This window comes from Zootoca vivipara, chromosome 1 (genome assembly GCF_965207765.1).
Source record: "Zootoca vivipara chromosome 1, rZooViv2.hap1.1, whole genome shotgun sequence".
In the NCBI taxonomy this organism is placed as follows: domain Eukaryota; kingdom Metazoa; phylum Chordata; class Lepidosauria; order Squamata; family Lacertidae; genus Zootoca; species Zootoca vivipara.
This window is the reverse complement of record NC_142582.1, coordinates 78,645,418-78,671,116: the sequence shown is the minus strand read 5'-3', so window position 1 is coordinate 78,671,116 and position 25,699 is coordinate 78,645,418. Positions and strand designations below refer to the sequence as shown.

The 25,699-nt window shown below is 42.6% G+C and overlaps 2 protein-coding genes across 2 annotated transcripts in view; one reads left to right on the top strand and one right to left on the bottom strand.

The window, feature by feature from the left end:
- Positions 1-9,831, top strand: part of ABTB2 (ankyrin repeat and BTB domain containing 2) — a 149,332-nt gene extending 139,501 nt beyond the window's left edge. Inside the window, exons 14-17 of the mRNA XM_035116548.3 lie at positions 1,089-1,179; positions 2,360-2,428; positions 5,717-5,830; positions 7,700-9,831. Coding sequence (XP_034972439.1) covers positions 1,089-1,179; positions 2,360-2,428; positions 5,717-5,830; positions 7,700-7,897 — 472 coding nt within the window. The 3' untranslated portion in view covers positions 7,898-9,831. The remainder of the gene's footprint in view (positions 1-1,088; positions 1,180-2,359; positions 2,429-5,716; positions 5,831-7,699) is intronic.
- A 6,222-nt stretch (positions 9,832-16,053) lies between these two features.
- NAT10 (N-acetyltransferase 10) overlaps positions 16,054-25,699 on the bottom strand; it is a 28,905-nt gene continuing 19,259 nt past the window's right edge. Inside the window, exons 22-29 of the mRNA XM_060274905.2 lie at positions 24,445-24,541; positions 24,057-24,167; positions 23,493-23,665; positions 22,284-22,403; positions 21,507-21,605; positions 20,275-20,348; positions 18,978-19,061; positions 16,054-17,501 (exon numbers count right to left, since the gene is read on the bottom strand). Of these exons, the coding sequence (XP_060130888.2) occupies positions 17,408-17,501; positions 18,978-19,061; positions 20,275-20,348; positions 21,507-21,605; positions 22,284-22,403; positions 23,493-23,665; positions 24,057-24,167; positions 24,445-24,541 (852 nt within the window). The 3' untranslated portion in view covers positions 16,054-17,407. The remainder of the gene's footprint in view (positions 17,502-18,977; positions 19,062-20,274; positions 20,349-21,506; positions 21,606-22,283; positions 22,404-23,492; positions 23,666-24,056; positions 24,168-24,444; positions 24,542-25,699) is intronic.

Sequence of the window (25,699 nt, the reverse complement as noted above, 5' to 3'; positions counted from 1 at the left end):
TTAGATCAGGGCTCTAGAGAGAAATGCAACCCCCATTGGGACCATCTGTACAGTGGTACTTTGCTAGACGAACGCCTCGCAGCACGAAAAAATCGCAAGACGAAAACGTTTTACGATTTTTTGGCAGACTCGCAAGATGAAGTTTTCTATGGCCGTGCCATAGAAAACTTCACAAGACGAAGCAGGGCGCTGCAAGGAGGAGAAAGTCAGACCGAGAGCCCGCCCGCCTCGCGCTTCCACTGCCGCCATCGCCTGGAGCCTGCCCGCCTCACCTACCACACGCTTCCGCCGCCACTATCGCCCAGAGCCCGCCCGCCTCGTGCTTCCGCCACCGACACCACCGCCCAGTTTCCACGGCAGCCGGGTCCCCCCTCACTCACCTTAAGCCGCCTGCGCGCGAACAGAAGAGGCCAACCAGACAGCCTGCCTGCCTGCCTGTGCGCAAACGGGCTGTCTGTCTGGTTGGGCGCGAGGGTCTGGTTGCTGGGGAAGGAGGGAGGGATCCTCTCCCTGGTCCTCCTCCTGCTTCCCCCTTAAAAACTTCCGGCCGTGGCGGGTGAGTCGGCGCCTTTTTTGCGCTCCCCCCCATAGGAACACATGAATTAAATTTCAAAGCATTCCTATGGGAAACCATGCTTCGCAAGACGAAATTATCGCAACATGAAATGACTCATGGAACGAATTAATTTCATCTTGCGAGGTACCACTGTACTTGGACGCAGTCAGCTGATTGACAAGTATTTCGCGTTTCACTTTAACCTGAGTTGGATGAGATCACATATTAGCCAAAACCAGGCTTTGAGGGACAAGGAGAGTGCATGCAATCTCACGGCCTGTTCCCAGCCGGGACTCATGTTAAATCTTAAGCAGTCCTTCATAACTCATTGCATATACCAAGAGCTAGACAAAAAATGGTTCTACCTACATATTTTTAATTCTGCCTCTCATGTAGATGTTTCTATCAGAAAAGAAGGTGTCAATGAAACTCCTAGAGCTATAGGCCCCCTTTTCACTTCACATATAGAAAAATAATCTAAGCAAATGCAGCTTGAAAGGCTCTTTCTGAAATCTTTCCTCTGTTTTCACAGATTTAAGACACTGATGACCAATAAAACTGAACAAGACAGTCAAGGCAGCAAGACTGTAGAAATTAGTGATATGAAGTACAATATCTTCAAGGTATGTATTTAAGAATAATCTGCACTGTTACTTTTTCTAATGTTAAAATTGAGTATGATTCAGAGGCATCATACTCTTAAAAGTTTCAGGTTTAGGGAACCTGTCATTCAAAAGAATTAACCATTTTGGCTGAAGAAGTGGCTTTTGCTTATGTTCAAAAGAAGAAACCAATATAAATGAACTCTAAAATTCATTCATCAAACTGAGATCTACCAAAAATTCATTTGTCCATCCAAACGCTTTAATCCATCCCTGGTTACTTGTTGGTGTGGACAAAGTAGCTTGTGAATCAGAGATTGCTGAAATGCTCAGCAGCAGTTTTCATGTCATGGTGTCACTTTTTGCATTGGTGATGAATCGCTATTAACCATGTCCAAGATCATCTAATTCACACATTACTTTTGTCCATGACAGCAAATGTATACCGGAGATACCTGGGACCTCTAGCACAGCTCAAACTGTACTTGTATAAACAGTCACCCAAATCTGCTGGAAGTTATAAGGCATAATTTTTATTAATGTTAAGCTAGCTAGGTCTGAATAGAGTCAGAAAATGTGCAGCCTTTGTGTTGAATCTGTTTAATGGTCAAAAGGTTAAAAAGATTTAACTTTCACTCTCTTTTTCAAACATCTGCAAACCTTAATGTCCAGTATGTCATGAAAAAGGAGAGTTGGCATTGGCATATAAACAAAAATATACACCACTGAAATCCAGCACTCAGGAGCTATTCCCACTTTCCAGATCTGTTTTTAAAGATCTACAGGAAACTGTGTTGAGGCTGGAAAACTGAAAGCCTAAAAGTAACATTCTGTAGAACTGACACAAGGATCCGTTTATTTGTGCTCTTTCCTCAGCCATCAATCACACATTTTTTGTGCTTTGGCTATATAGGAAAAATGCAATTGCAGCTCAGTTTGCAAAGTGGAGACATTCTGTATTTTAATCTTGAGCTGAGCTATAATTGCTATGTTTGCATCCAGACTTTGCTGGCCAGACCGGTCCATCGCCAGAGTTGAATAGTAAAGAGCTTACACGGAAATTAATATTGCATATTGCACTTGTTTTAATTTATAATCACTGAAAGTTTCTGTATTGGCAGCCAAGTTGCTGTGTGACAGTTTCCCAAGGCAAACCTGCGAGTTCGTATTTCTCACTGCTTTGGCTGTGTTCCTGTTTCAGATGCTGATGCAATATTTATATTATGGAGGAACAGAATCTATGGAAATTCCTACTGCTGATATTTTAGAGGTGAGAGCATTTCTCCTAATCCCTTTCGGTCTATTGCAGTGGTTCTCAAAGGGTGAGGCAGGAGAGGATGGGAAGTGTGGCAGGAAGATTCAAGGACAATTACAGAAACATTTAAACATTTCAGTATAGTATAGTATAGTATAGTATAGTATAGTATAGTATAGTATAGTATAGTATAGTATAGTATAGTATAGTATAGTACAGTATAGTACAGTATAGTATAGTATCACCAATTTTTTTTCCAGGATATGGATAGGTATCTTTTCAAAATGAGAGCAAGAACATCAAGTGATACTGAGGACAATCCTGGTTGCCATTTATAATTATATTTTGGGAATGATTCATGTTCTTATGTAGCTGCATTGATTTATACTTTCTGGGTGCCCTATGATCATGTTATAAAATAGTCGTGCTCTGTGTTATAAATCAAGCCCTTCTAGGAGTTGTTTCTTTGTTTTCCAATGTATTTCTGATCAATAAGAAATTCGATGTGGCATGAGCAAGTATTTATTCTGAAAGTTTGAGAACCACTGGGTTCTGTTGTGATCTTGTGGTGGTTCAGGATTTATTTATTTATTTATATACCAATAAACCATAAGCACATTTCAAAGCAGTTTGCATTAAAGAGATGCAATAAAAGCCTTTAAAAGTTAAAAACAATTTAAAAGGAAAAGGGTTAAAAACAAGCACTGTGGAAGGATGAACTCTAAATTGCCTGCATAGGACTGGTGGAATGGAAAAGTTAATATCAATAACGTTGAGGACGTGTATCTGTACCACAAAATTTGTGCTTTGCAGGCTCACTGCACTGTTTGACAAGTGATTTCCTAAGTGTTTAGAATGGGGCCCATGTGATATATTCTGAAACCAAAAGAGCACTTCCCTGTTTAGGGAAGCTTTTAATGTTTGACGGACTATTGTATTTTAATATTTTGTTGGAAGCACCCCAGAGTGGCTGGGGAAGCCCAGCCAGATGGGTGGGGTATAAATAATATATTATTATTATTATTATTATTATTATTATTATTATTATTATTATTGGAAAGGTGATACTCTGAGGACAGATAGTCTACTTTGTGGTTCAGTGACTGGAAATGGGGAGCACATAGACTAGTTGATCTGTGCATTTATGTAGAAAATTAATAGTACAAGGTTCAAGTTAGGTGGAAGTTCATTTTTTGTCAATTTAACATACTGGGTCAGCTAGATTAAAATCTACAACCAGGTTGTTATAATTTACAAGCATGACCCATCAACAAGGATGATGAGAATTGTAGTTCAGCATCAGGCCAAAGTTTTGGAATCTGGGGAGCATTATGTCTGCGGCCGCTTACTTCTTATCCTGATGTTTTAAACTGTTATTTTTAAAGGCTAGTCCATGTTTCCACCTGTATCTTATTGACCTGTTTGTGAGATTCATTGAAACAAAGCAGAGTTTAGAAGAGCATCCAACAAATAAAAGCGATGTGATGCGCAGGTGTGAAAACTCAAAATGTGATCGTATTGCATCACAGCATGAGTAGGGAGAGTTCATTATGGAAGAAAATGGCACAGACATGCCATGACACACATGTGTTGCAGCAGGTCTAGACTAGTTTAGGATTGCTCCATGCTGCTTTATTCTGTATTGTTTGCTTTGAGGTCAAGACTGTTCACTTTTAACTTTTCTACAGTACCAGTGTACACAAGAGCCTTAACTGGGGTTGGGGTAGGGTGGGGACAAACAGGATGACAAAAATAGGCAAGAGATTGCAATTTGCAACAGGGAAACAAAAGAGAAGGGGGGGGAAGAGAGAAAGGGGCAGCAACAGAGAAATGTGGGGTACATAAAACCCTTTAAAGCTCGGGGGAGGATCAAGGACTAATGGCAAGGGTGAGAGTTAAAGAAGGGATTTGAAGGAGATATAATACTACATGCACCTTTAGGAAGGGTGTATGGGATAACGGGTAGAGTCACAACAGAGCGCAATACTGTAGACCTTTGGGAGGCTGAGACTGGCTAAATTTAAGGAGCAGAGATTGTGAGGCAAGCAAGCAATTGGGTTTTAAGGAGGCCTCACTCTGCCTACCTAAGCGATGGGTGTGATGAATGAGTTTGGTGGCAGCATTATAGACTGAGAAACTACGGTATGATTGGGGGAAAAGAAAATGGCAGTCATCACAGACACAGGTGAATGGCCAGAACATAGCAGAATTTAAGCTGACCAGACTAAGAGAAGTTGGAGGGCTTTTGGGGAGAAGTGACACAGCTGCGTAACCAATGCAAAGGAGAGATAAAGCCAAGGCTGCCTACGTGGTCAGGAGGAAAGGTTGCTGAGAGATATGGAGAGTAATCAAGGAGAATTAGCCCTGGCAGGAAAGATAAGCAGTTCAGCCTGATACACATGGAATTTGAAACAGCGATTAGACATTTAAGTTATTGGACAGGGAGATGGAGGGGGAGAGGTGTGGGGTATACAGTTCCAGTTCCCTATAACTTTGGAGGGCTTAAACCTGATCCAGCCATTCAGATACGCACTTAGTACAGTACTTCCCATAACTGAGCCGCCTCATAATATGTGTGGGGATTATTTGTTAAGAGTGGGCTCCTCGGTGAAAATTTCCATCCGCACAGAATGCTGAGAGCCATTGTATGCAATACTTAAAGTAGATGGCTAAATTCTGGGTTTTAGCGCTGTGCAGCACATAGCTGAGCAATCGTTTTTAAAGTGTTCCTCCTATGGAAAGCTCTGCACACAGTAAAACTGGTACATCCAGAGAGAGAGCTGAGCTAAACTTCTTAATGTCCTGGTTTCCTACATGCATTGCATTGCATTTTGTTTTGTTTTGTTTTGTTTTGTTTTGTTTTGTGAGGCAATACACCTTCTGTCTATAGTGGTACAGCCATAGTATGCTGCCAAATCACTCTTACATCTTACTCTGTTATCTGTGGACTTAATGTCCATATTGGATTAACTGACACATCTCCCTGACCTTTTTCTCTCTCTAATAAGACAAGAGAAATTATGACAGGGGCATTTTCAGGCAAGTTAACTTGCAATCCAAAGGAGGATTCTACCATCTGTAGAGCTGAACATTTTGATTAAGGCTTTGAGAGATGCTTCCTGACCCATTAATGCTGTAGCTCAAGAATAAGGAAAAGCACCAATTACACAGCTCAGTTTTGATAGGAAGTTGGAAGCCTGTGCAAAAGCAAAACAAGTTTGGGTTTTGCTTCCTTGTTGTGCACAGCTTCCCTTGTCAATCACCCGTTGTCATCTTCAATGACTTCTCTTTCATCCTCACTAGCTGCTCTCGGCTGCCAGCCTATTCCAGTTGGACGGCCTCCAGCGACACTGTGAAATACTTTGCGCCCAAACCATCAGCACCGAAAGCTGCGTCAACATCTATAAATATGCCAAGGTAAAGGACAAGTCCTCTTCCATTCAGGCTCAATAAGATTTGCAAGTGTTTTCAGGTGCAATGAATGTAAGAATAGCCCTGCTTGATCAGAGCAAGGAGTAATCTAGTTTTGCTCCTTGTTTCAATCAATGGCTGGGCAGCTTTGCCTTTGAAGAAGTCCAGGAGGGCACAAAGGCCTCAGGTCACCACTTCTTGCTTGTCCACAACAATATTGTATGCTGCATTTGAATTATGTCGACTGAGCAATCCCAGACAAGATGCTCCTCTGCATAGAAAAACATTAAGCACTTAGGGTGGTATTTGATTAAATAATACAATGAGCGAAATGACTTCCCACTTGTGCCTGCTCCACCCACCAAGTCCTCCCCATCTATTCCTCTAGAGCAGATTTGGGGGTGGCATGGGGTACACACAGAGGAAGGAGGGAAGGGAAGTCCCATTGCACAAGCAGGGGAGTTGTTGTGTTGGCTCTGTCATTTAGTTGAATGCCACCCACGGAAAACTGGGATGTCAGTGACATTGTGTCGTGGAGAAAGTTTCTAGCATTCCATCTTCTAAGCTCCCATTTGCTGTGTGAAGTGGTGCAGCTAAGGGACAGACTTGCCACTTTGCTGCTGGGAGAAAAGGAGAGAAAAGACAGTGTTGTTGTAATGGTGCACACGTTATCATCATCAGCAAAAAGTCTTAACAAGTTAAGAGTCAACTAACTGTTAGACCAGGCATCCCCAAACTTCGGCCCTCCAGATGTTTTGGACTACAATTCCCATCTTCCCTGACCTGCTAGCTAGGGATCATGGGAGTTGTAGGCCAAAACATCTGGAGGGCCACAGTTCGGGGGTGCCTGTGTTAGACCACTGTAGGATTTATGAACAAGGCCTATCTTTTTGTGGCAGGATTCCTATCCCACAAGCAGCTCTGTGGCTTGTAGATGCTCAGCAGATGTTTTCAATCAACACTGCATCTTCCTTCTAGGGAAAGTGTCACTTGTTTAATTTCTGCCCAGCACACCATTATTAAAAACACCAGCATCATGTTAAGAAGCAGGCAGTAACTCCAGCATGAACCGGGGTTATGATGCAGGTGTTGTTTCATGGTGGCACAAGTGACTAGGCCTAGTATATCCAACACCACAACAATTGTTCCAAATATTTCTTGCTTCTTTGTTGGAACTTTCATTTCTATGGGAAAAGGTAGACTTTCTGACGCCCATATTATATCTTTAAGGATGCTGTGGAAGGGAAACACCAGAAACAAGACTCCCTCATCATACATACTTTTTATCAAGAACGTTTTTCTACCGATGAGGTGGCAGCCCAGTAGATTATGGATAATCAGGGGCTAGGAGCCATCTTTCCCAACACAGCAGCAGGGTACCTTAGGGTAGCTCTTGTGTGTTTTATTCAACGTCCACTTTTTCTAAGGCTCATCGTATATGCACAGAATTTCTTTGACTGCTAATACCATGTGCCATCTGGTACTGCTCATTATGCTGTCATGGTGTGCCACATGGATTGCACCCTCACATAACAAAACAGGTATCATCTTGGCTATTTCATTGACCAGCTGCTCTTTTCCTTTAAGGGTTACTTGACTTTGGCTCAACAAGCAGCAGGAGGTCACAGAAGGATTAGAAAGAGGAAGACTTTTACCCTCTTTAAAATATCCCAGTAGAACTGCCCCCCCCCCAAACACACACACAGGGGACAGAAAATATTCGCTAACCCCGGGATTAATATCCTCTTAACCATTTGCTGCCAGCATTTAAGCCTCCCCATATATTGAAGCTGTCTGAGTGGGTGCGGGGAGAGAGGCTATAATTGACAGTTGCATAAAAAAATCCCACTTATCCGCCAATCTTCTGTTTTGCAGATCCACAGTGCCCAGGAACTAGTCTGTTTCTGCGAGGGCTTCTTCCTCAAACACATGAGTGCCTTGTTGGACCAGGAGCCTTTCAAACAGCTCATCTACGGCAGGAACAGTAAAGTTCAGGGTCTGGATCCCCTGCAGGACTTGCAGTCCACACTGGCCAGCAGACTTCATTCCATTTACATCACCTCAAGGGTGTGATTGCCAAGAGGAACCACAGTGACCCTGTCTGGATAAGCTGGGATGCTCAAAGCACTTGCTCATCTAACTGCACTAGGATGGGATTTTGGCCCAACTTTGCTGGCTTCCCTCGCCGGCAACTGGATTGCTGAAAGTTCCTCCACCAGATCCAAAAATTCCCCGGTACAAACGACCTGACCATTCACTGTGCAGCTGGGATTTATAGGCACGGACACCCATAGCAAATATCCCAGTCTAGCTCAGGAAACCTTGCTTGCTGGATTAGAAGCTGCAAGTATAAATCATTCAGGCAGGAAAGCATGCAGTCTGTTGCGTTTCTATGAAGGAGATGCACATTCTGAAGTATGTTGTAACGTACATTCTCCACCACATTTAGTTGCACATTAACAGCTTGTTTGGGTGTGACAAAACTGAATCGGTACCCTAATGCTTTGATCTGTACTGAAAATTAGATGGCAGGGTTGGGAAGTTGCTAGGTGGGAGCAAAACTCCTCCCTAACACGCAGGGCCTTTTTCAGCTGGAACTCACTGGAACTCAGATCCAGCACCTCTCAGGTGGGTGCCATTGCCATTCTAAAAGAACGAGGGAGGAGTTCATGGTGAGTTCTGGCACCTCGTTTTCTAGAAAAATAGCACTGCTAACACCCAACACCTTTGTCAAGGGTTGCTTTCACCTTTGCATTCTCTACTGGGTGGCCATTTAGAGTGGAATATTTAAAAAAAACAGAGACATCATGCCATCTATGCAAAGCGCTCACCGTTTGGGGAGAGATTTGCAAGTGAAGGGTGCTTCTTCTGTGAAGGGAGTATTGTTAATAGAATAAAGGAGGAAAAGGATAGAGGGGAGCGGTATAGGAGCAAGGGGAAGAGAGATGTGTTGCAAATGTATTTGTAGAGCATGGATGGGGAACCTGTGGCTCTCCAGGTGTTGCTGGCCTCAAATTCCCATCAGCCCCAGCCAACATGGCCAGTCCTGAGGGATGATGGGAGTTGAAGTCCCACAATATCTAGATGGCCACAGGCTCCCCACCCGTTGTAGTATTTCAGGGAAGTTACTAGAAGCGTAATAGAAATGTGGGACTGCTTGATGTGAATATATGTTTTAGAGGCAAGAGACGTTTTTCTCCACAATCATATCTAGTTGTTTTTTGACCCTGTGAACTGCCCTCCCCACGCGCTGAAGCGTTTTCGTTTTAACATGTCATTGGGAGGTTGGGAGAGCATTCAATACAAAACCAAGCATCTTTGTAAATGATTATTTCATCCGTTTTGAGGATGATCAAGGTCAAAGCACTTCAGCATATTATGGCTGAGAAAATTAACTCTGAGGTAGACACCTTTTCTCAGGCATCAAGCCTACTTTCTTGCATCTCTCACTCACCACTGAACCATTTGTCTCTCTCTACTTCATCTCTCTGCATCATACACCAACATCACACAGTACTGAAATGTCATTGCTGCCAAGGTAAAAGAATTCAGGCCTTCAAAAAGCCAGGAGGAACTTCATGAGCTGCACATATTGTAAGTGGGCCAGGAATAGGGAGAGGATCAGAATGCTAAAAGTTAAGAAATACTCAGTGCAAACAGGCTCTTGCGCAGTAGCTGTTGTTAAACTAGGTGGTAAGATTATACACCCTTCAATCAATCACTTTTGAAATTTGGACCAGAAACAAACCCACAAATTCACATTTCCCTCCCCAACCCCAGAAAAAAAAAATCACAGAAAAGGTCAAGCTTATTTGGGAATATCCCCAAAAGTTGTAATTCTGGAAAATAATTTTCAAAAAGCTGTTTCAGCTAACTGTACAAAAAAATAATAATAGAGATTCTGTTGCATTGCTGTAATGTTGTCTGTTACATTAACTGTACATTAATGTCACTTATGTAAATGTACCATATTTTATTAACAACATAACTTTTGTTAAACTTTACAAGTGGTATAAGCTCAGTTATTTTAAGGCGGCTAGGGAATGCATTATGATGAAAAGGAAGAGATAAAAACAAGAGTGCCTTATGATAAACTATGCATGAGATGGGCTCTGCATACACAAACACACTCAGGAAAATAGCTTTTCTTCCAAATTCTGTGATTAGCTAGGACTGGGCAAACGGCATGCAGGTAGCCTTGTTTCAACAGCTAAACAGTTTCTTTGATACTACTGCCTTCTTAATGCCTTACTGGCCTTGGTTATGCCATCCTATAGAAAGAATAGCTTTCAGCAGGCATCCCCAAACTGCGGCCCTCCAGATGTTTTGGCCTACAACTCCCATGATCCCTAGCTAACAGGACCAGTGGTCGGGGAAGATGGGAACTGTAGTCCAAAACATCTGGAGGGCCGAAGTTTGGGGGTGCCTGGCTTTCAGCAAGGACTGGAGTTTTGAGGTTTACAGGAAAGGTTTCAGCTGCTGGTTTTCAGCTGAAAGAATCCTTAAAGCAGAGCTTCCTTGCTGCTTCTGAGATGGCCAGTAGTTTACGGTAAGTGTTGCTATCCCCTCTGTAGAAATTTTCATGCTTTAATTTGCACCTGTGATCTCAAACGTCTACATCCATTTGACTCCTATGAAAATGGGAGCATGGCAGCCAATGTACTCCAAATGAAGAAAGGGGAACTGTCCCTTTAAGAACCTGAAGCACCCAAATGCTCCGCTTCTTCCACCACAGTATTCAAAAGATGGGGTGATTGCTCCTGTTGAAATTTGTCCTGCTTCACAGCCTTCAAAAGGATAGAAGTCCAATCTCTTCTAAGATTGTTCCCTGCTGGAAATCTCCCAGGGCTGGGATTATCCCCTCACTTAAATGCCTCTGGCCAAAGGCATTTTACTGCCTGAGGCAGAACAGCAAATGATGTCATCACTCCCCCTACACATCTTCTACCAGTCAAGGTACATAGTGGGCACCTGAAGCAGATCAAATCACACAAGTGCCTCTCCCCCCCCCCCACTTTCCTAGTAGTAAAAATACCCAACAATAATAATTTAAATAGCTAAGAATAATTTGCTGTCCTTTCATGACACGCAAACTCTTTGGCAGCTGGCTCACATCACCTTATGGTAGGGCTGGTTCCTGACCCAGCAGCTCGGCCAGAGGCTTAGACGCCTCTAGCGCATCCCCAAAATCTGCTCCAGTGGGTCCCACAAAGCAATTTTTGAGGGTGTATGAAATCCTATTATGCGCATGGAAGCCAAGACACAGCCCATGGGTTACAATCCAAATCAGAGTCTGCACAATGAAGAAAATGGTATCTGTAGTTGGAATATTGCTTGTTTTGCTGCAGGTGTTCTTTCTGCCGAGAAGGCAAGCCCCCTAATTTATATTTTCATTTGCAAGTCAGCTTGCCTCTTTGTCAGTACAAAGCACCATAGCAAACACACCAAATTCAGGCTGTACCTGTTTTTCTCTCTAGCCTGCACATATCTCTATGGACTGTGGACATAAGCACAGTCTAGGAGAGCAACCCAAAGGCACCTGTGTTATCTGCCGTGCAGCCCCACAATTCCCCCAGACTTGCCAAGCCGAAATGCACTACAGCCAAGACTCCAGGAGTCTTGGCTGTAACCACAGGCTGCAGCTCCTGAATGAGCTTCCACTGCCATGCACATCCCCTAGGAAACCCCTTCCCCCTCCTTTCTTCCCCCTTAGAAGCTTGATGCTTCTTGATATGGCCTGCAGCTATCAGAGTAGGCCCAGAGCAGAAGCCATTTGGGGGTTAGTTAACAAAGGAAGGGAGAAAAGATGGACAAAGGGGGCTTCATCTTAAAAAGCTCCCTGAAGCCTTGTAACGTAAACAGAGAGGCTCTCATTGTCAAGAGCACTGCATCTGAGAACAACAGGAAATGAATGAAAAGCCAGAATGCTAGAACCAATAGACAAGAGACAATAGACATTGAGGGTTGGCATCTTGGGATGCTTAAATATCCTTTTAGTGGAACTATGCCCATTGACTGGGTATTTTTTTAAAAAATCAGCAAGAAGCAGCCCTGGTGAGTTTTTCAGAGTCTTAAGTTTCCAGCAAATTATTCTGTTGGGGTAAAGAATCTCTTGCCACCTTAAATCCTATCAAATGGATGAAGGCATAAGCTATTGTGGACTAGAATCTGCACCATCAAATGCTGTAGCTACAGCTAGACTTAGGCAGGGATGATGAATCAGAGGGTGAAGTTTAGGTGTTTTTTTTGGGGGGGGGTTGAGGAGGTGGAGCCTGAGAGTTGGAACTTGGCACCCTCTTCAAAATTCCTGAACCAAAGGCACATTTGCTTAATAACCAGGCAAAAAATATTAGGCTACCATAAGCAAATCCTTTGCTTGCCTTTTCATTGTTTTTTAAAGCCACTCCCCTCATACATGGGAGAAATTACCAAAAGGTGATTTCGTCTGCTCTTTCCTCCCTTTTCACCACTCTGTCACCAGGCTGTCATTTCTCCTGCTGCAAAAAGAACAGGCTCCACTAACTTTCTCCTCTTTTCCTGCCAGGGCACCGCCAGTCCTGCAACGTACCTCTCCCACAAGTCAGCTAGGTGCTGCCAGCTGTCAAAACCATTCAAGGCTCTCTGACGCAGAGGAATGATCACACTGACAACTAGGTCACATCACCTCCCAGCCTCCTGCTGGGAACAGCACTGGCCCGACACAGCTTTGCCATTTTAGTCTCATTAATCAGAGGCACTCTCTCATCTCCAGCTTTGTTTGTGAGAGCTACCTGGGCTAATGGCCCAGCTCCTAACCCCTCTGAGATCACTCAGTTGCAGGTGGCGCTCTGAGCTGTGGGAATGACCCCTAGTAGGCAATGTCAAAAGTCTGCCTGCCAACCCTTTTAAATGAACTGACAGTTCTCTAGTGTGGAGGACTCAAGCTTTGGCCTTGAAAGGTTTTTCAGCTGGAATGGTGTCATCTTAGCACATCACAGTTCCCCCTGCTGGTTGATCTTGGCAAAACAAAGGCAGGAAGAGTTGGAGATATTGAAGATGAAAGGCAGGCTCCTTCACACATGAAGGGTCAAAACGTGCAAAAATTGCAGGAGTACCTATTTTGCTGTGTGTTCAGATGTGAGAGGTTATGCTGCATACAGCTGAGGAAGTGTTTCAAATGGATCAGAGGTGGTGCAACCTCGGAGTCAGTATCATTCAGTATTAAAGCACTGCTGAGAAAGAGAGAGGCCTTTTTAAGGGAAGGTTTAACCTCCTATGCTTGTCCACTCAGGCCCTTCTTAGCTCAATGAGGCTTCCTTGCAGGTAAAGTAGCATAGCATTGCACTCAAAACATTGAGAAGGGACAGAAATGGGAAGTGCAGCAATGCCACAGTGCCAGAATGGAAATCGTTACATTGCACGGTGCCATCAGATAGCTTGAAAAACACACACCCAATTTTCTACAAAAATGAAAACATCAAGGAATTTAAAATATAATTGAATATAAAAGGATTAGCTATGGAAACTAGGTAAGCACACGTAATTAGGATTTAAGATCCATGTTGCAATAAATGAGGTGCTCTTACCAATTGATTTTGTCACTAGGTTGTTTCTGAAATGTGAATAGCTTTGCTAATTTAATTAACATGTTGCAGCACAATATGAGGCAGCGGTGGAAGCAAGGGACAGCCAGCAGCTTTTTTTTAAAAAAAAGTTTTTTAAACTACTACTGTATCTTCTTTCTTCACCTGCCCTTTATTTTAGCCGTATTCTCTTATACAGCTGTTCTCAGAGCTACAAGACTACGGTAATTACCTTACCATCCACAGAGTTCATTTTCTTCCTCATTTTATATAAAGTTAACAGCCAGGATTTCAATTAGGGTCCAGTGCCCCGAAACAGGGATACACACAAGGAGAGGCCTCCCGTTACTCTGGTTTAATGGGCAGTAAGCTACAGTCCATAAAAGAGGAACATCTGTGTACATTAATCCCAACAGTCAGCACTGGCGAAAGGATGCATTTGGAAGCAATTTAAAACTCCTGCTACCTCTGCCTTCAATTGTTAAAGGCGAGCCTGAGCCACTCACAACACCAGCACATCGGCTTCAACTCCATTCACTCGCAAAAAAGATCCATTGGACACGTACCTTATATACTGGGTTGATCCATCGGTCCAACAGAAGAGTGGTATTAGTGTCCTTTTTGAAATCCCATCAGGATGCATCTCAATAGGATAGCTATGCTTATCTTGGCCAGGCAGGGCCCTCCACGTAACTGCTGGAGCAAAGGGCAAGGCTGGCCAGCTGGAACCCTGAACACAAGAGCGTTTCTGTCGGATGATGGAGACCATTGCGACAATTTGTTGAAGGTTCCACTTGCTTCCTCTTAATAGTGAATTCAAAACGTCTGAAAGCAAAAATTAAGTACCAAAAAATAATAATGCTGTTTTCTCTAAATGCAGAGGGGCACTCCCTAGATATGCAAATATATGTATATGCAGTGCTTTTTTCTAAAAAAAAATGTTTAGGGGTACTCTCATTTTCCTACTCATATTGAAATGCTGCCCCTCAATGAGGCCAAACTTAAGATTCACAAAATGATTAGGGGTATGCATACCCGTGTGTCCCCGTCCCCCCCCCCCCGCCCCAGAAAAAAGCACCGTGTATATGTCTGTCTGTCTGTGTGTATTAATAAAAAGAGACTATTTAAAAATAATAATAAATGGCCCAAGAGGGACCTGGGAGCTTTCAGACTCTCAGAATTTTTGTGCCTGTTGAGCTGAGAGAGGATCTCAACTGTGGTTATCAAGTAGCTGAGATATGAACCTAAGAATGTGAAGAGCCCTGATGGATCAGACCAGAGGTCCACCTAGTCCTGCACGCTCTTCTCACGTGGCCAACCAGATGCATATGGGAGCAAGCAGGACCTGAGCGCAACAGCATCTTCTCCACTTAGGATTCCTAGCACCTGTTTTTCAGAAGCAATACTACCTCCAGCACTCGTGGCGGCACATAGCCATAGTAGCTAGCAGCCATCGATAGTTTTGGTCATTTATTAGCAATCATAGCCCATGAGGGTGGTATCCCACACAAATGCTCCTGCTAACGCAAGGATGTTTGGCTTCCCCTTCCTCTATTCTCCCTGAACCCCTCTAAATCTGGTAAGGGGCCGTCCCTCCCCCCAAACCTCAGAAGCAGATTTAGGGGGGAGGCATGTGGGGATGAGGAGGGGAGTTCTATTGTGCAAGCCAAAGCACTTCACTGGATACCTGAATCCTACCTAGCAACCTAAATTTAGCTTCCAGGACCACACAACCACATTTTCCCCCATGACAACAAACTCTTCCCCAGCACTAGCTACCAAGCTATCTAGGCATCAGGTAACATCTGCAACCTTTGCGTCAGGCAGGCAACTCACCCTGCTGTCCGTATGCCCATCACACCCCCAGCTATGTTCCTACTGATCGAATCACCCACCACCACGATCTTCCTAACCACCAGAGAAGTATATATATATATATACACACACACACACTAATACATTTCTCCATACATGGCACCCTGAAAGGTGTGTGCAGGGAGCCAGAAGACATTTCCATGCCTGCAGCTGCTGAGAAAATGTATCATTGGAAACGTTTACCAGCTCCATGTCCCAGGGTGGCCATTTCTAGTTGTTATAGCACAAGGCCCCACGTCCAGCAGATGCCTTAACTCTGCATTCACAGTACAGGTCTGGGGAAAATGAAGCCTTAACATTTTTCCGCCTTTAAAGTTGCTTCTCAACTCCCAAGGCTTTAAAAGGAAGCTTGGGGAGAGGAAGGAAGGGGAAAAAAACCACTACAAACCCACAGATACTCTAAACCCACAGGGGAAAAAGCCACAAAACTGAAAGAAACCTTTCTTTTAAAAGTCTCACACTGTAAGCTGATTTTATTATTAGGTGGCCTGTGGGTTTGGGAACATCTGGGCAGTGTGTTATGTGTGCGTTGCATGCAACCTTGCCTAATCCTCGACAAACCTGTTGTTCACTGTTGTCAAGCCAGACCTCAAACCCCTGAATGCTTCAGGCCAAGGGAAAGTGGTTCAATCTAAGCTGAAGTGAGTTGGAAAATATGCTTTCAACGTGTAGAGAAACAAGAGGTGCTGCTCCTGCGGCCTTGGCCAACAAAAACACAGACCCTGGGACCCTCAAACTGCATTCCCCTGACCTGCAGCGTGGCAGAAAGGAAGGTACTGTACAAAGATCAAGCCAGCTTAATTCATCTCTTTATTTTGCACATTTCTCTCGCTTCCAAGACCTTGCATTTCTGGCGTTTTATTTATTTACATTTTAAATAAGTACGGGGAAGGGGGAAACTATAGAGGCTGTGGTTAGCAGAGGATAGGAGGGCTGCCATGGATATCAGTTAAGCCACACCACAGACCATCACAACTTTTCTTCCCACTTTTGATATTTTACCAGATACTGCTGAGACATTATCCAGCTTATCCTCAGTTGTAAGGACTAGGGGAAAAAATCTTTATGGAGGAAGAAGAGAGAGAAAGAAGAAAACTGGATGTTCTTGGCAGCATCATACTCTGTTTCAAATAATATCCCTGCAGAAGACACAGCCCTATATTACACAACCGACTACATATGTGTTGTTTGAAGACCCAATAAGGTGCTTGTGGTACAAGCTCTTCTTGATGGTCAAGAAATTGAATGAATTGAATGAATGAAATTGAATGAATTGAATGAATGAAGTCTTGGCAGGGGGCTGGACTGGATGGCCCTTGTGGCCTCTTCCAACTCTATGATTCTATGATTCTAGTCCCACCCCCACCCCCCAGTAAAGGCCTCAGTGCTGGGACCACCCACCCACCCACCCACACTATTGCCGCTTCTTAATCAATGCACTGGGGGACATGATATCAAGTAAGAATATTCTGCCCCCCCAGACTGAAAAGCAGGGAAGATGCTTTTAAAAGGACAGGATTCCCTGCCACATTCTCTGTTTTTCTAAATACCAGTAGACGGTCTTGGCTAGGAGGAGAAACCAATGTCTAGAATTAACCACAGAACCTGGAGCGCAAAGGTGAAGGGCAGTGCTCAGGCTGCTGATTCTTCCCTTTTTATCCAAAAGCATAATATGCAGCAGACACCTCATCGCAACTAAACCATTTCAAAATCCCAGAGAGTGTTTTTACAGCTCATTGTACTGACGCTTCTTTTAAAAAAAAACAGCTTTCAATAAAAAATGCACAGCACTGAGGCCCAGGCCTCTCTCCAAAATTGCTATTAAGGAAACAAATAGTAAAGAGAAGGGAAAGATGTTTATAGGTCTCCGAGGCACACAAAACAGAGGCTTTTTAAGGCTAAGAGTCATAATTCCTGGTAACAATCCAGTTTACTGCTCTACCGTTCTTTTAGCGTAACACAAATGCTGAGCTGGCAGCAATAATATAAAAAAGATCTTCTGAACTATTTAGCTTCAGGGTGCCCCTATATGAAGGGAAGGAAAAACCTTCATGTCTTCCCACTTCAATGTATGCTTTCTTTGTAGCCTAGTGATTTGCTTTTCAGGTTCCCACAAAACAAGTGCTCCATGTCCCAGATTTTGAGATCATTTCTTCCACTTCTGCTTTGGGATTTTCTTTTTAAATTTCTTCTCCGGTTTTGATCCTATTGTGATTGCTTCTGATTTTCTCTTCTTCTCACTGAGAAAAACATAACACAACGGTCACAAAAATGCTTGTGGGCATTGTGCACTTTGAGCTAAAAAACATAATATCGCTTTGTTTTCTCCCACCTTCTGCAGGAAGATCACCAGGAAGGGTGTGTGGATTCACTTGGGGATGGTGTGAAAGGTGGTAGTAAGGGAAGGAAAAACCACCTTCCATCCCTCCTAGTAGGTAACCTCTGCTGGATTCAGAGTCCCTTCAATAATCAGAATAAATGCTTCTGTTCATGGATGGGCAAGTGTAGATGCAACCTCTAGAAAGTGGTCTCTGATTTAAGCAAGTTTGACTATATATGCTTGTTTACATAAGTCATTCTGCTTATGGCAGACACTGAGATGAGAAAGGAGCTATGCAGGGCTCTAAGACCTTGCCTTAAGGCTTGAGAGTCTAACCACTTGATGTCATAGACCAGGCATCCCCTCCAGATGTTTTGGCCTACAACTCCCATGATCCTTAGCTAACAGGACCAGTGGTCGGGTAAGATGGGAATTGTAGTCCAAAACATCTGGAGGACCGAAGTTTGGGGATGCCTGTCATAGACCTTCCCATGTGTTGAGATGCAAAACAGGCATTTTTCTAACACTTTCATTTCTTTAACACATAGCTGCCAAGTTATCCCTTTTTTAAAGGGATTTTCCCTTATGCTGAATAGGCTTCCTCGCGAGAAAAGGGAAAACTTGGCAGCTATGCTTTAACAACAATATGGTCTAGAAACGTTTTTTTCTAAATGCAACTGGAATACACCTATTTCAGTATTCAACATGCAATACTTATGGCATAGTGAAATACATTAAGCCCTAATATCGTCTCTCCATGATAGAATGGGCAGGAAGAAAAAACCACTTTAGAGATAGCTCTGGTGGAGATAATTTTTTTATACCAAGTTACATTAACTTAGGAAAGTTGCCCATCCCTTCCTTTTCCTTACAGCGTCCTGCACATCTCCCCAGGGTTTGTGAAGGGGCACCTAGGGGGTGGGAGCTTCTAATGCACAGGCAGGAGGGCGCATGGGAAGCTCTTCTTCCATGAGCTTCCTTAAATTAACATTTCTTGAGATTGAAAGTTAAATATTTTGGCTTCTGAAGATTTAGGAGTTCATTTCATTTGTTGAATTTATATACTGCCCTATACCCGAAGGTCGAATGCAGAGCCAAACTGATCTTCTCCAAAATAAAAATAAAAGATTCACTAAGAAGCTACTCTACTTGGCTCAAGCCATCTTCTAAGCCCCTGCTCTATATTCCATCCCACACAACTGGCTTTGTGAGACAGGGCACACTCAGTGGTGGCCCCAATATTGTGTAGCACCCGTACAAGGGTTACTTTCTCTGATTCCTTCCTCTGGTTGGTTGGGAATGGAAGAGAATGTATTGAGATAGAAACTTTTCTCTTCTTCATTTAATCCTTCAGTTTCCCAGTATTGCCAACCCTTTGAGAAGCGTGCATCACTACCTTTTGAGGCTGACAATGGAAGCATTCTGTCCTGCTTTGGTCAACACTTCATTCCATTCTTCATCATCTCCTCGGATAACATACCTAAGTGAGAAGAATTGTAGGTTTTTTTTAATATTTAAAATGGAGGACCCTTGATCAGAAAATACTGGTTTATTTTGCAGCAATGCTAGTTGTCGTGCAGGCATTGGTTAACGACAAGAAAGAACATGATCAGGTACATTCATCTGAAAGAGAGCCTGCAAGTCGAAAGTTTTTTTTTTTTTAAAAAAGGTGGACGTCTGAACCTGCCCTTCAAATGACTCAAATGCTATCACCATCCAAACAACTACTAAAAACCTCCCATCATTATTAGTATGGTCAAAATTAAAATCAGCCCAAGGAGGTGGCAGGCAGATAGGGCTGACGGGACCCAATCCTGCAGCCCCCTCCTCTAACCATAGTTTGATACCTAAGTTGGCATTGCATCCACATCTTAGAAGAAATATGGTAGAGACTAAGCAATTTGTGAAGAACTTCAAATATTCAGATTGGTTGATCCCTCTATACCTAATGGACCTTAAAAGAAGATTAAAAGCAAGGTCAAATGTTTTGGGGGTGTTTTCTTAAAAAACTTCAGCAGCCTTTGGAGAATGGATCACAGAAATTAATTTTAGGCTCTTGATAGTCAAACCCTATTTGCAAGACATTCAGAAACTGACAGCAATCTCATTAAAAAGCCACAAGAGTTACACCACAACTGGAAAACAATAAAAAGTCAGTGACCTTTTGGGAGGGGAAAAACATTTGCAGAATGCCTGCCCTGGTAAGGGCATCAGTGAGAAAATTCTGGAACCGCAGGCCTGTGCCTCAGAAGGCCACATGAGTTTTGTATTTCAAGAGGCCTTAGATCACATCCACAAATAAGACAAAAAATGGCACCCTGTTGCCATCTACTTCTATCAAGAGGTTACAGGGCTTTGAGCATATTCCACTGAAGCTTGTGGGGAAGTGACCAAGTGAAGTTGGGAAAATGGCAAAACTTATCCTGAAGTGCCTCAGACCCATCAGGCTAGCTTTATCAAGCCATTTGGTTCCTAAACAAAGCAATGTGATCTGTATTATCATGTCAACATCTGCCTTAGCCAACACAATGGATAGTATGAATGGGTGGCCCTTCATACGTGAAACCAAAGCAAGAATATATTTTCCCTGTAGCATCCTTGGGCTATTTAGATGACATGGTGAATTAGCTGAGACTTCTTGATACCTTTCCTGGAGACTGTGGATTTATTTACTACAAATTACGAAGGCTTACTGTGAAAAGTCCAGATCTTTCAACTTCCCAACATCTTGCTTGTGTTTTTCCTGAAATTCTTTTGCTGCTTCTTCCTGCATCGAAAAAACATTTTTTTTAAAAAAAATGAATGCTGAATAGGGTTATTTAAAAATATACAGTTCTGAAGCCAAACACACAACAAAAAAGGCTGAGCAGCCAATGCTTCTCTGCCCCACAATCCTAGATTTGAACCTGATACCTTTGGCACCTAGGACACACTTATCCCATCTGCAAATTCCATAATGGAACCAAATCTAAAAGCTGATCTAATGGCTACAACATCCAGCCCTTTCTTTGTACTTCTGTGTTTTTTATATTTTTTCCCATGTCCTCTCAACTCTTGCTTTGCATAACATATTGACTGAGGAAGAGTTCCAGATAACTTTAAAGCTTGCCATTATTTTGTGACATTTTGGATAGTTCTAATGAAGGCACTGCCCACTGTGAAATTTTGGGATTTTAGATGAAGCAGTGATAATTCCAAGGAAGATTGTCTCACCATAATATGATTAACACCATGCATTTGTGTTATGCACTGCTAGTTATAAAAACTGAGATAGGAAAAGGTGCAAGCTATTGGCAAGCTTTCTTCAAAAGATAATACAGTCGTACCTTGGAAGTCGAACGGAATCTGTTCCAAAAGTCCGTTCGACTTCCAAAGCGTTCAGAAACCAAAGTGTGGCTTCTGATTGGTTGCAGGAAGCTGATGCAGCCAATCGGAAGCTGCGGAAGTTCGAAAACCAGAACAGTCACTTCCGGGTTTTGATCGTTTGGGAGACACAACCGTTCGAGAACAAAGCTTTTTGACAACTAAGGTACGACTGTAGCATAAACCACTTTATATTGTAAACTTTGTGTGATCCTTAGATGAAGGGCAGTATAGAAATTTAATAAATAAAATAAACAGTACTTATAAGACCAGACAAAAGTTCCCACTAGTTCACAGATATGGAACTTGCAGTCCAACAAAACCTAGAGGGTCACAGCTACCACCATCCCTGGCAGTCAATACTGCTGTCTAATATTCAGGGGTGACTACTTTTGTACATGGAGGTTTTGTTTAGCTATCAGGGCTCATAGCCATTGGCAAAATAATCATCCATAGAAGTGTGGATTAAAGGAAATATTGCACTGGCATGAAGGGGTGGTGGTAGAAACCTCTACATACATAGCACGAGTATTTAGAATCTCAATATGAAAACACAATTTACCAAATCCTCATTTATGGATTTCAGAGTTGGCTCCATTACAACGTCTTTGGTTACTGCCATCTGCTCTTCCACAGCCTTTTCCAGGATAGTGTTGAACAACTAGGAGGGAGAAATTACCATCAGAGTCGTCACTCATTGGTTAAGGATGAAACGCTTGATACATTTTATTGGTGGTACCATTGGTTCCCTATAAGTTACTAATGATCATCCATGCAATGGCTCCTTATATAGTAGAAATACAAGATTACTTTGCATAACCAACTGGCAAAATTAAATTCTGCTCTGCACCATGTTCAAACAGTACACAATGGTCAGTCAAGTGCAACACACATCTTGAAATGAGTGAAATGCTCAAGGGAGGGGAGGAGCTGCTTAACACATTCCCTTCCAATCATTGGTCCATTCAAAATCCTCTTCCACCGTAGTGTTTTCTCACCTAGAGGAGGTGCCATTTTGGGTAGAAAACAAACAGGAATAGAAATCGAGTTGAGCAGTCCATTCCCCCACTTTGCTAAATCTTGGCTGCTTCTCATTTATTAAAAAAAGAAAACAAGGGAGATGTACACACAGCTAAGCATCATACAGAGTTTGAGCCTCAAAAACATTTACCCACATCTGAAGAACCAACCTAAGAGAGCCTATGATACAAGGGGGAGTTGTTCAAAGCAAAACATATGGAAGTTAAGTTTAGATCCTATACTATTGGATCTGGACACCAACACTGTTCCACCATACAGGTAATCCTCCCAAATGCAACAATCAAAAAACCATATTTACCTGAACCACCTTGCGGATAGACCTGTTGAAAAGGCCCATCAATTGGCCACAAGGCAGCTCTATCTCTTTCTCCAACTGATCCACAGATTTGTGCTGGAGACCAATCCCAAGAAGAAGAGCCTGGAAGAAAAGCGAGTTTCCTGGCTTTGATTCAACAGAATGAAAAGTCTGGCCTTTGTCAGAACCCTTTCATATCATTATTATTTTTGACCAGCAATTTCCTGTCCTTTCAAAAATTTAGCTGCACAAAACTTAAAAGGCCATGTTACATTTTTATTAGTCCAGGAAGATCACATCACATCAATGGTAGAGTAGCATTTTGCTACCATTTTAACGCCGTACTCATTTTTAACGCATTCCTTGCCAATCCCCCTCTTCTCTCTTTGCGATGTGAACCACCAAAAAACACAAACTGCAAAGTCCCCCAGCAAACCACCACAGACCACATCTTCTCCACTATGAAGTGTGCTCTCTTTCCTCTGTGCACAAAGTACATCACTTATGCTCTCTTCAATATGCAACAACAAAGATCTGCACCCCTTTTCTGTTGCTCCCTTGTTTCTGTTTTATCACATGCAAGATCTACCTATGCCAGATTTTCTAATTTTCTTCCCTTAGCCTTTCCTTTTGCTCTGTTTTGCTCCCGCAACACTTGTCTACTGCCCTTTGCCAAGTTCAGTGGCAACAAAACATAAGGCATTCATTTGCTCCACTAATTTCACACACAGAGTCTAAGATGCAGGTAGGCTACAAAGCACCACTTACAAACTGCCAGAGGCTTTTAAAAAATGGAATCAATTCCCAATGCCTGCATTACGTTCTGCACTCTTCCACTGACTGCTGATGGCCTATATGAGCCACAAATGCCCCCTCAAATAGGTTGGAGAGGTCTTCAGATAAGGGGTGCTGCAATCAACCTGCATGGATTATCTTGAGCAAGTGCCTTAATTCACAGTTACTGTTTGATTCAGAAGTTGGGCTCTAAATTAGGGTTCAAGGGCACCTGATGTAGTTCCAAGACAATTGCTTTGTGGATCTTGTCCTGATGAGTTTCAGGCTAAGAGGAAAACTGGAAAACCCAAAGATGCCACTGAGTTCCAGGGGGAAATGTCAAGGTCACAAGTGTAGCAAAGATTTGGAGGTTGCTAAATGGCCATCAAATGAGAGGACTTGTATTAACAAGACGCTAGCTAAACACATGATACTTACAGACTGAGTAGCAGAAAGGGTCATATCTCCAAGCTGGTTGAGAAAGTACATCTTAGAGATAGCTGGAATCATGTCCATAATCAAGTGATAGTCCACCATGTTCCTTGAGTACATCTCCAGCCTCTTCAAGTCATAAGGGATAAAAACAGCTTCTAATTCATTGCGGCTGATTGCTTAGCAAACCATGAATTAAATTTTGAGTGGAGTGGCAAGAAGGGAAAGAAAAACAAGACAGAGATAAATTACACTTGCTATCTAGGTGTTAAGAACAGGAAGCAGAGCAGTGTTTGGCTAGTAGCTCATTTTAGCGTCTTATGCTATGTAAGGCGGGGATAGCCAATCTGATGTCTTCCGTAAAGGATCCCCTTTCTCAGCATGGAAATGCAAGAAGCTTTTCAAGGAAGAGAATGCTCTTGGACCAGAGTAAGCAGAGTACTGTGTATATTTATTGAAGACCTTCTTTATTTTTTAATGCGATGCATGCATTTTTTCCCCTGGGATTTGCTTTAGTACTCTTTAGTTTTACAAAATGCCCTCCAGGGAGCTTTGCAGATATTTACTTACGGGGTTGAGGTGGCTGCTTGATATTCCTGTTTTGCAAAATGTTCAAAGCTAACGAAGGAGAGAAAGTGCTGAACTGATATGACAAAAGGGAGAGAAACCTCCTCCTGAAATCTGCAGGACAAATGGAAACAAAACCTGGTTTACTACTTCATGTATAACTGACCATACTAAAGGCTGATTAACAGTAATTTGTTGTGGGGGGCTGTCAAATCCTTTTAAGGGGACTTGACCACCAACTCTCCACGTGAAACTGTGGGGTCAAAGTCACCACTGGGGCTAAAGTTGATGGCTACTTTTCATGCAAGAGTATACCTTTTATTCAGAGGAACCCACGCAACCCTAAAACGGCAGCTCAAAACAGCACTGAAACATCATTCATACTAGTCACCTTTCCAGAAGGCACTTAGCCAGTTCTCCTGCTCACTCTCTTCCTCTTCATTCAAGGTCTTCAGCATGATACATGAGTGCTCCCCAGTCAGATCATTCTGGAAAATAAAGGTATTGCTTGTAGCTGCAACATTGTATGAGCTGTTGAGTCTTTTCAACAATAAACAGCAGCAGAAAATAAACAAGTTTATCAGAAAACACACAAGATCAGGCATCCCCAAACTCGGCCCTCCAGATGTTTTGGGACTACAACTCCCATCATCCCTAGCTAACAGGACCAGTGGTCAGGGATTATGGGAATTGTAGTCGCAAAATATCTTGAGGGCCAAGTTTGGGGATGCCTGCACAAGATAGTCAACAGCAATAACTGCTAATTACTATAGCACATTACTATAGTCTCAGTGCAAACTGGATTCTGCTTTAACCAAAAGGTAGCTTGGGTAATTCAGAACCAAATTACTGTTCCATTTCATATCACATCCTGCTTCAGATCACATCAGGTGACTGATGAGGTTTCAAGCTGGAGTTCTTTTCTGGCTCAGATTATCAGAGCTGGAGGAGAACCATAGGGTCACAATGCTCACTTCAGACTGGAGGTGAGCATTATAAGTTGCCAAGTCTTGGTATACTAGAAAACTATGGAATCCCAAACTTCAGGGACATTATTGGTGCAAAGTGAAAACTTTTAAACTATTATTTCACTGTATATGTCCGATGACTACAAAGAACTAGTCACTGAAGTGATCAAAATGAAACCATTTTAAAACCAAACACCTGATTTATGCAAACAAACCCCACCTAGGCAAACCAATAACACTCACTGGATCTATAGTAAGGCTGTCAACCAATTAAATAATGCCTAACTGATTGTTCAATAAATATACACCAAACATTTTTGAAATGCTGAAGAGTATAAGATAAACTACAGCTTAATAATCCAAAAACTATCTCAGAAATAACAGAAATAATTGCCTTAAAGCTGACCAAAAGTCCAGAGGTAGCATTATTATCTATTTATGATGGGGTGGAAGATTCACAGACTTTGAAGGACTTGCTCACAAATGTATTGACAGATGTACAAGTTATTATAGCTAGGAAGTGGAAGGGGCAAGGTGGATATAAAATGGAATGGAATGGAATGGTATGGTATGAAGAGGTGTAAGATGTAGCTATTAATGATAAATTAGCATGTGCTATTGAGGATAAGATAGGGAATATGCAGGAGAAATGATTTTGAGAAGATATGGAAGGTGTCT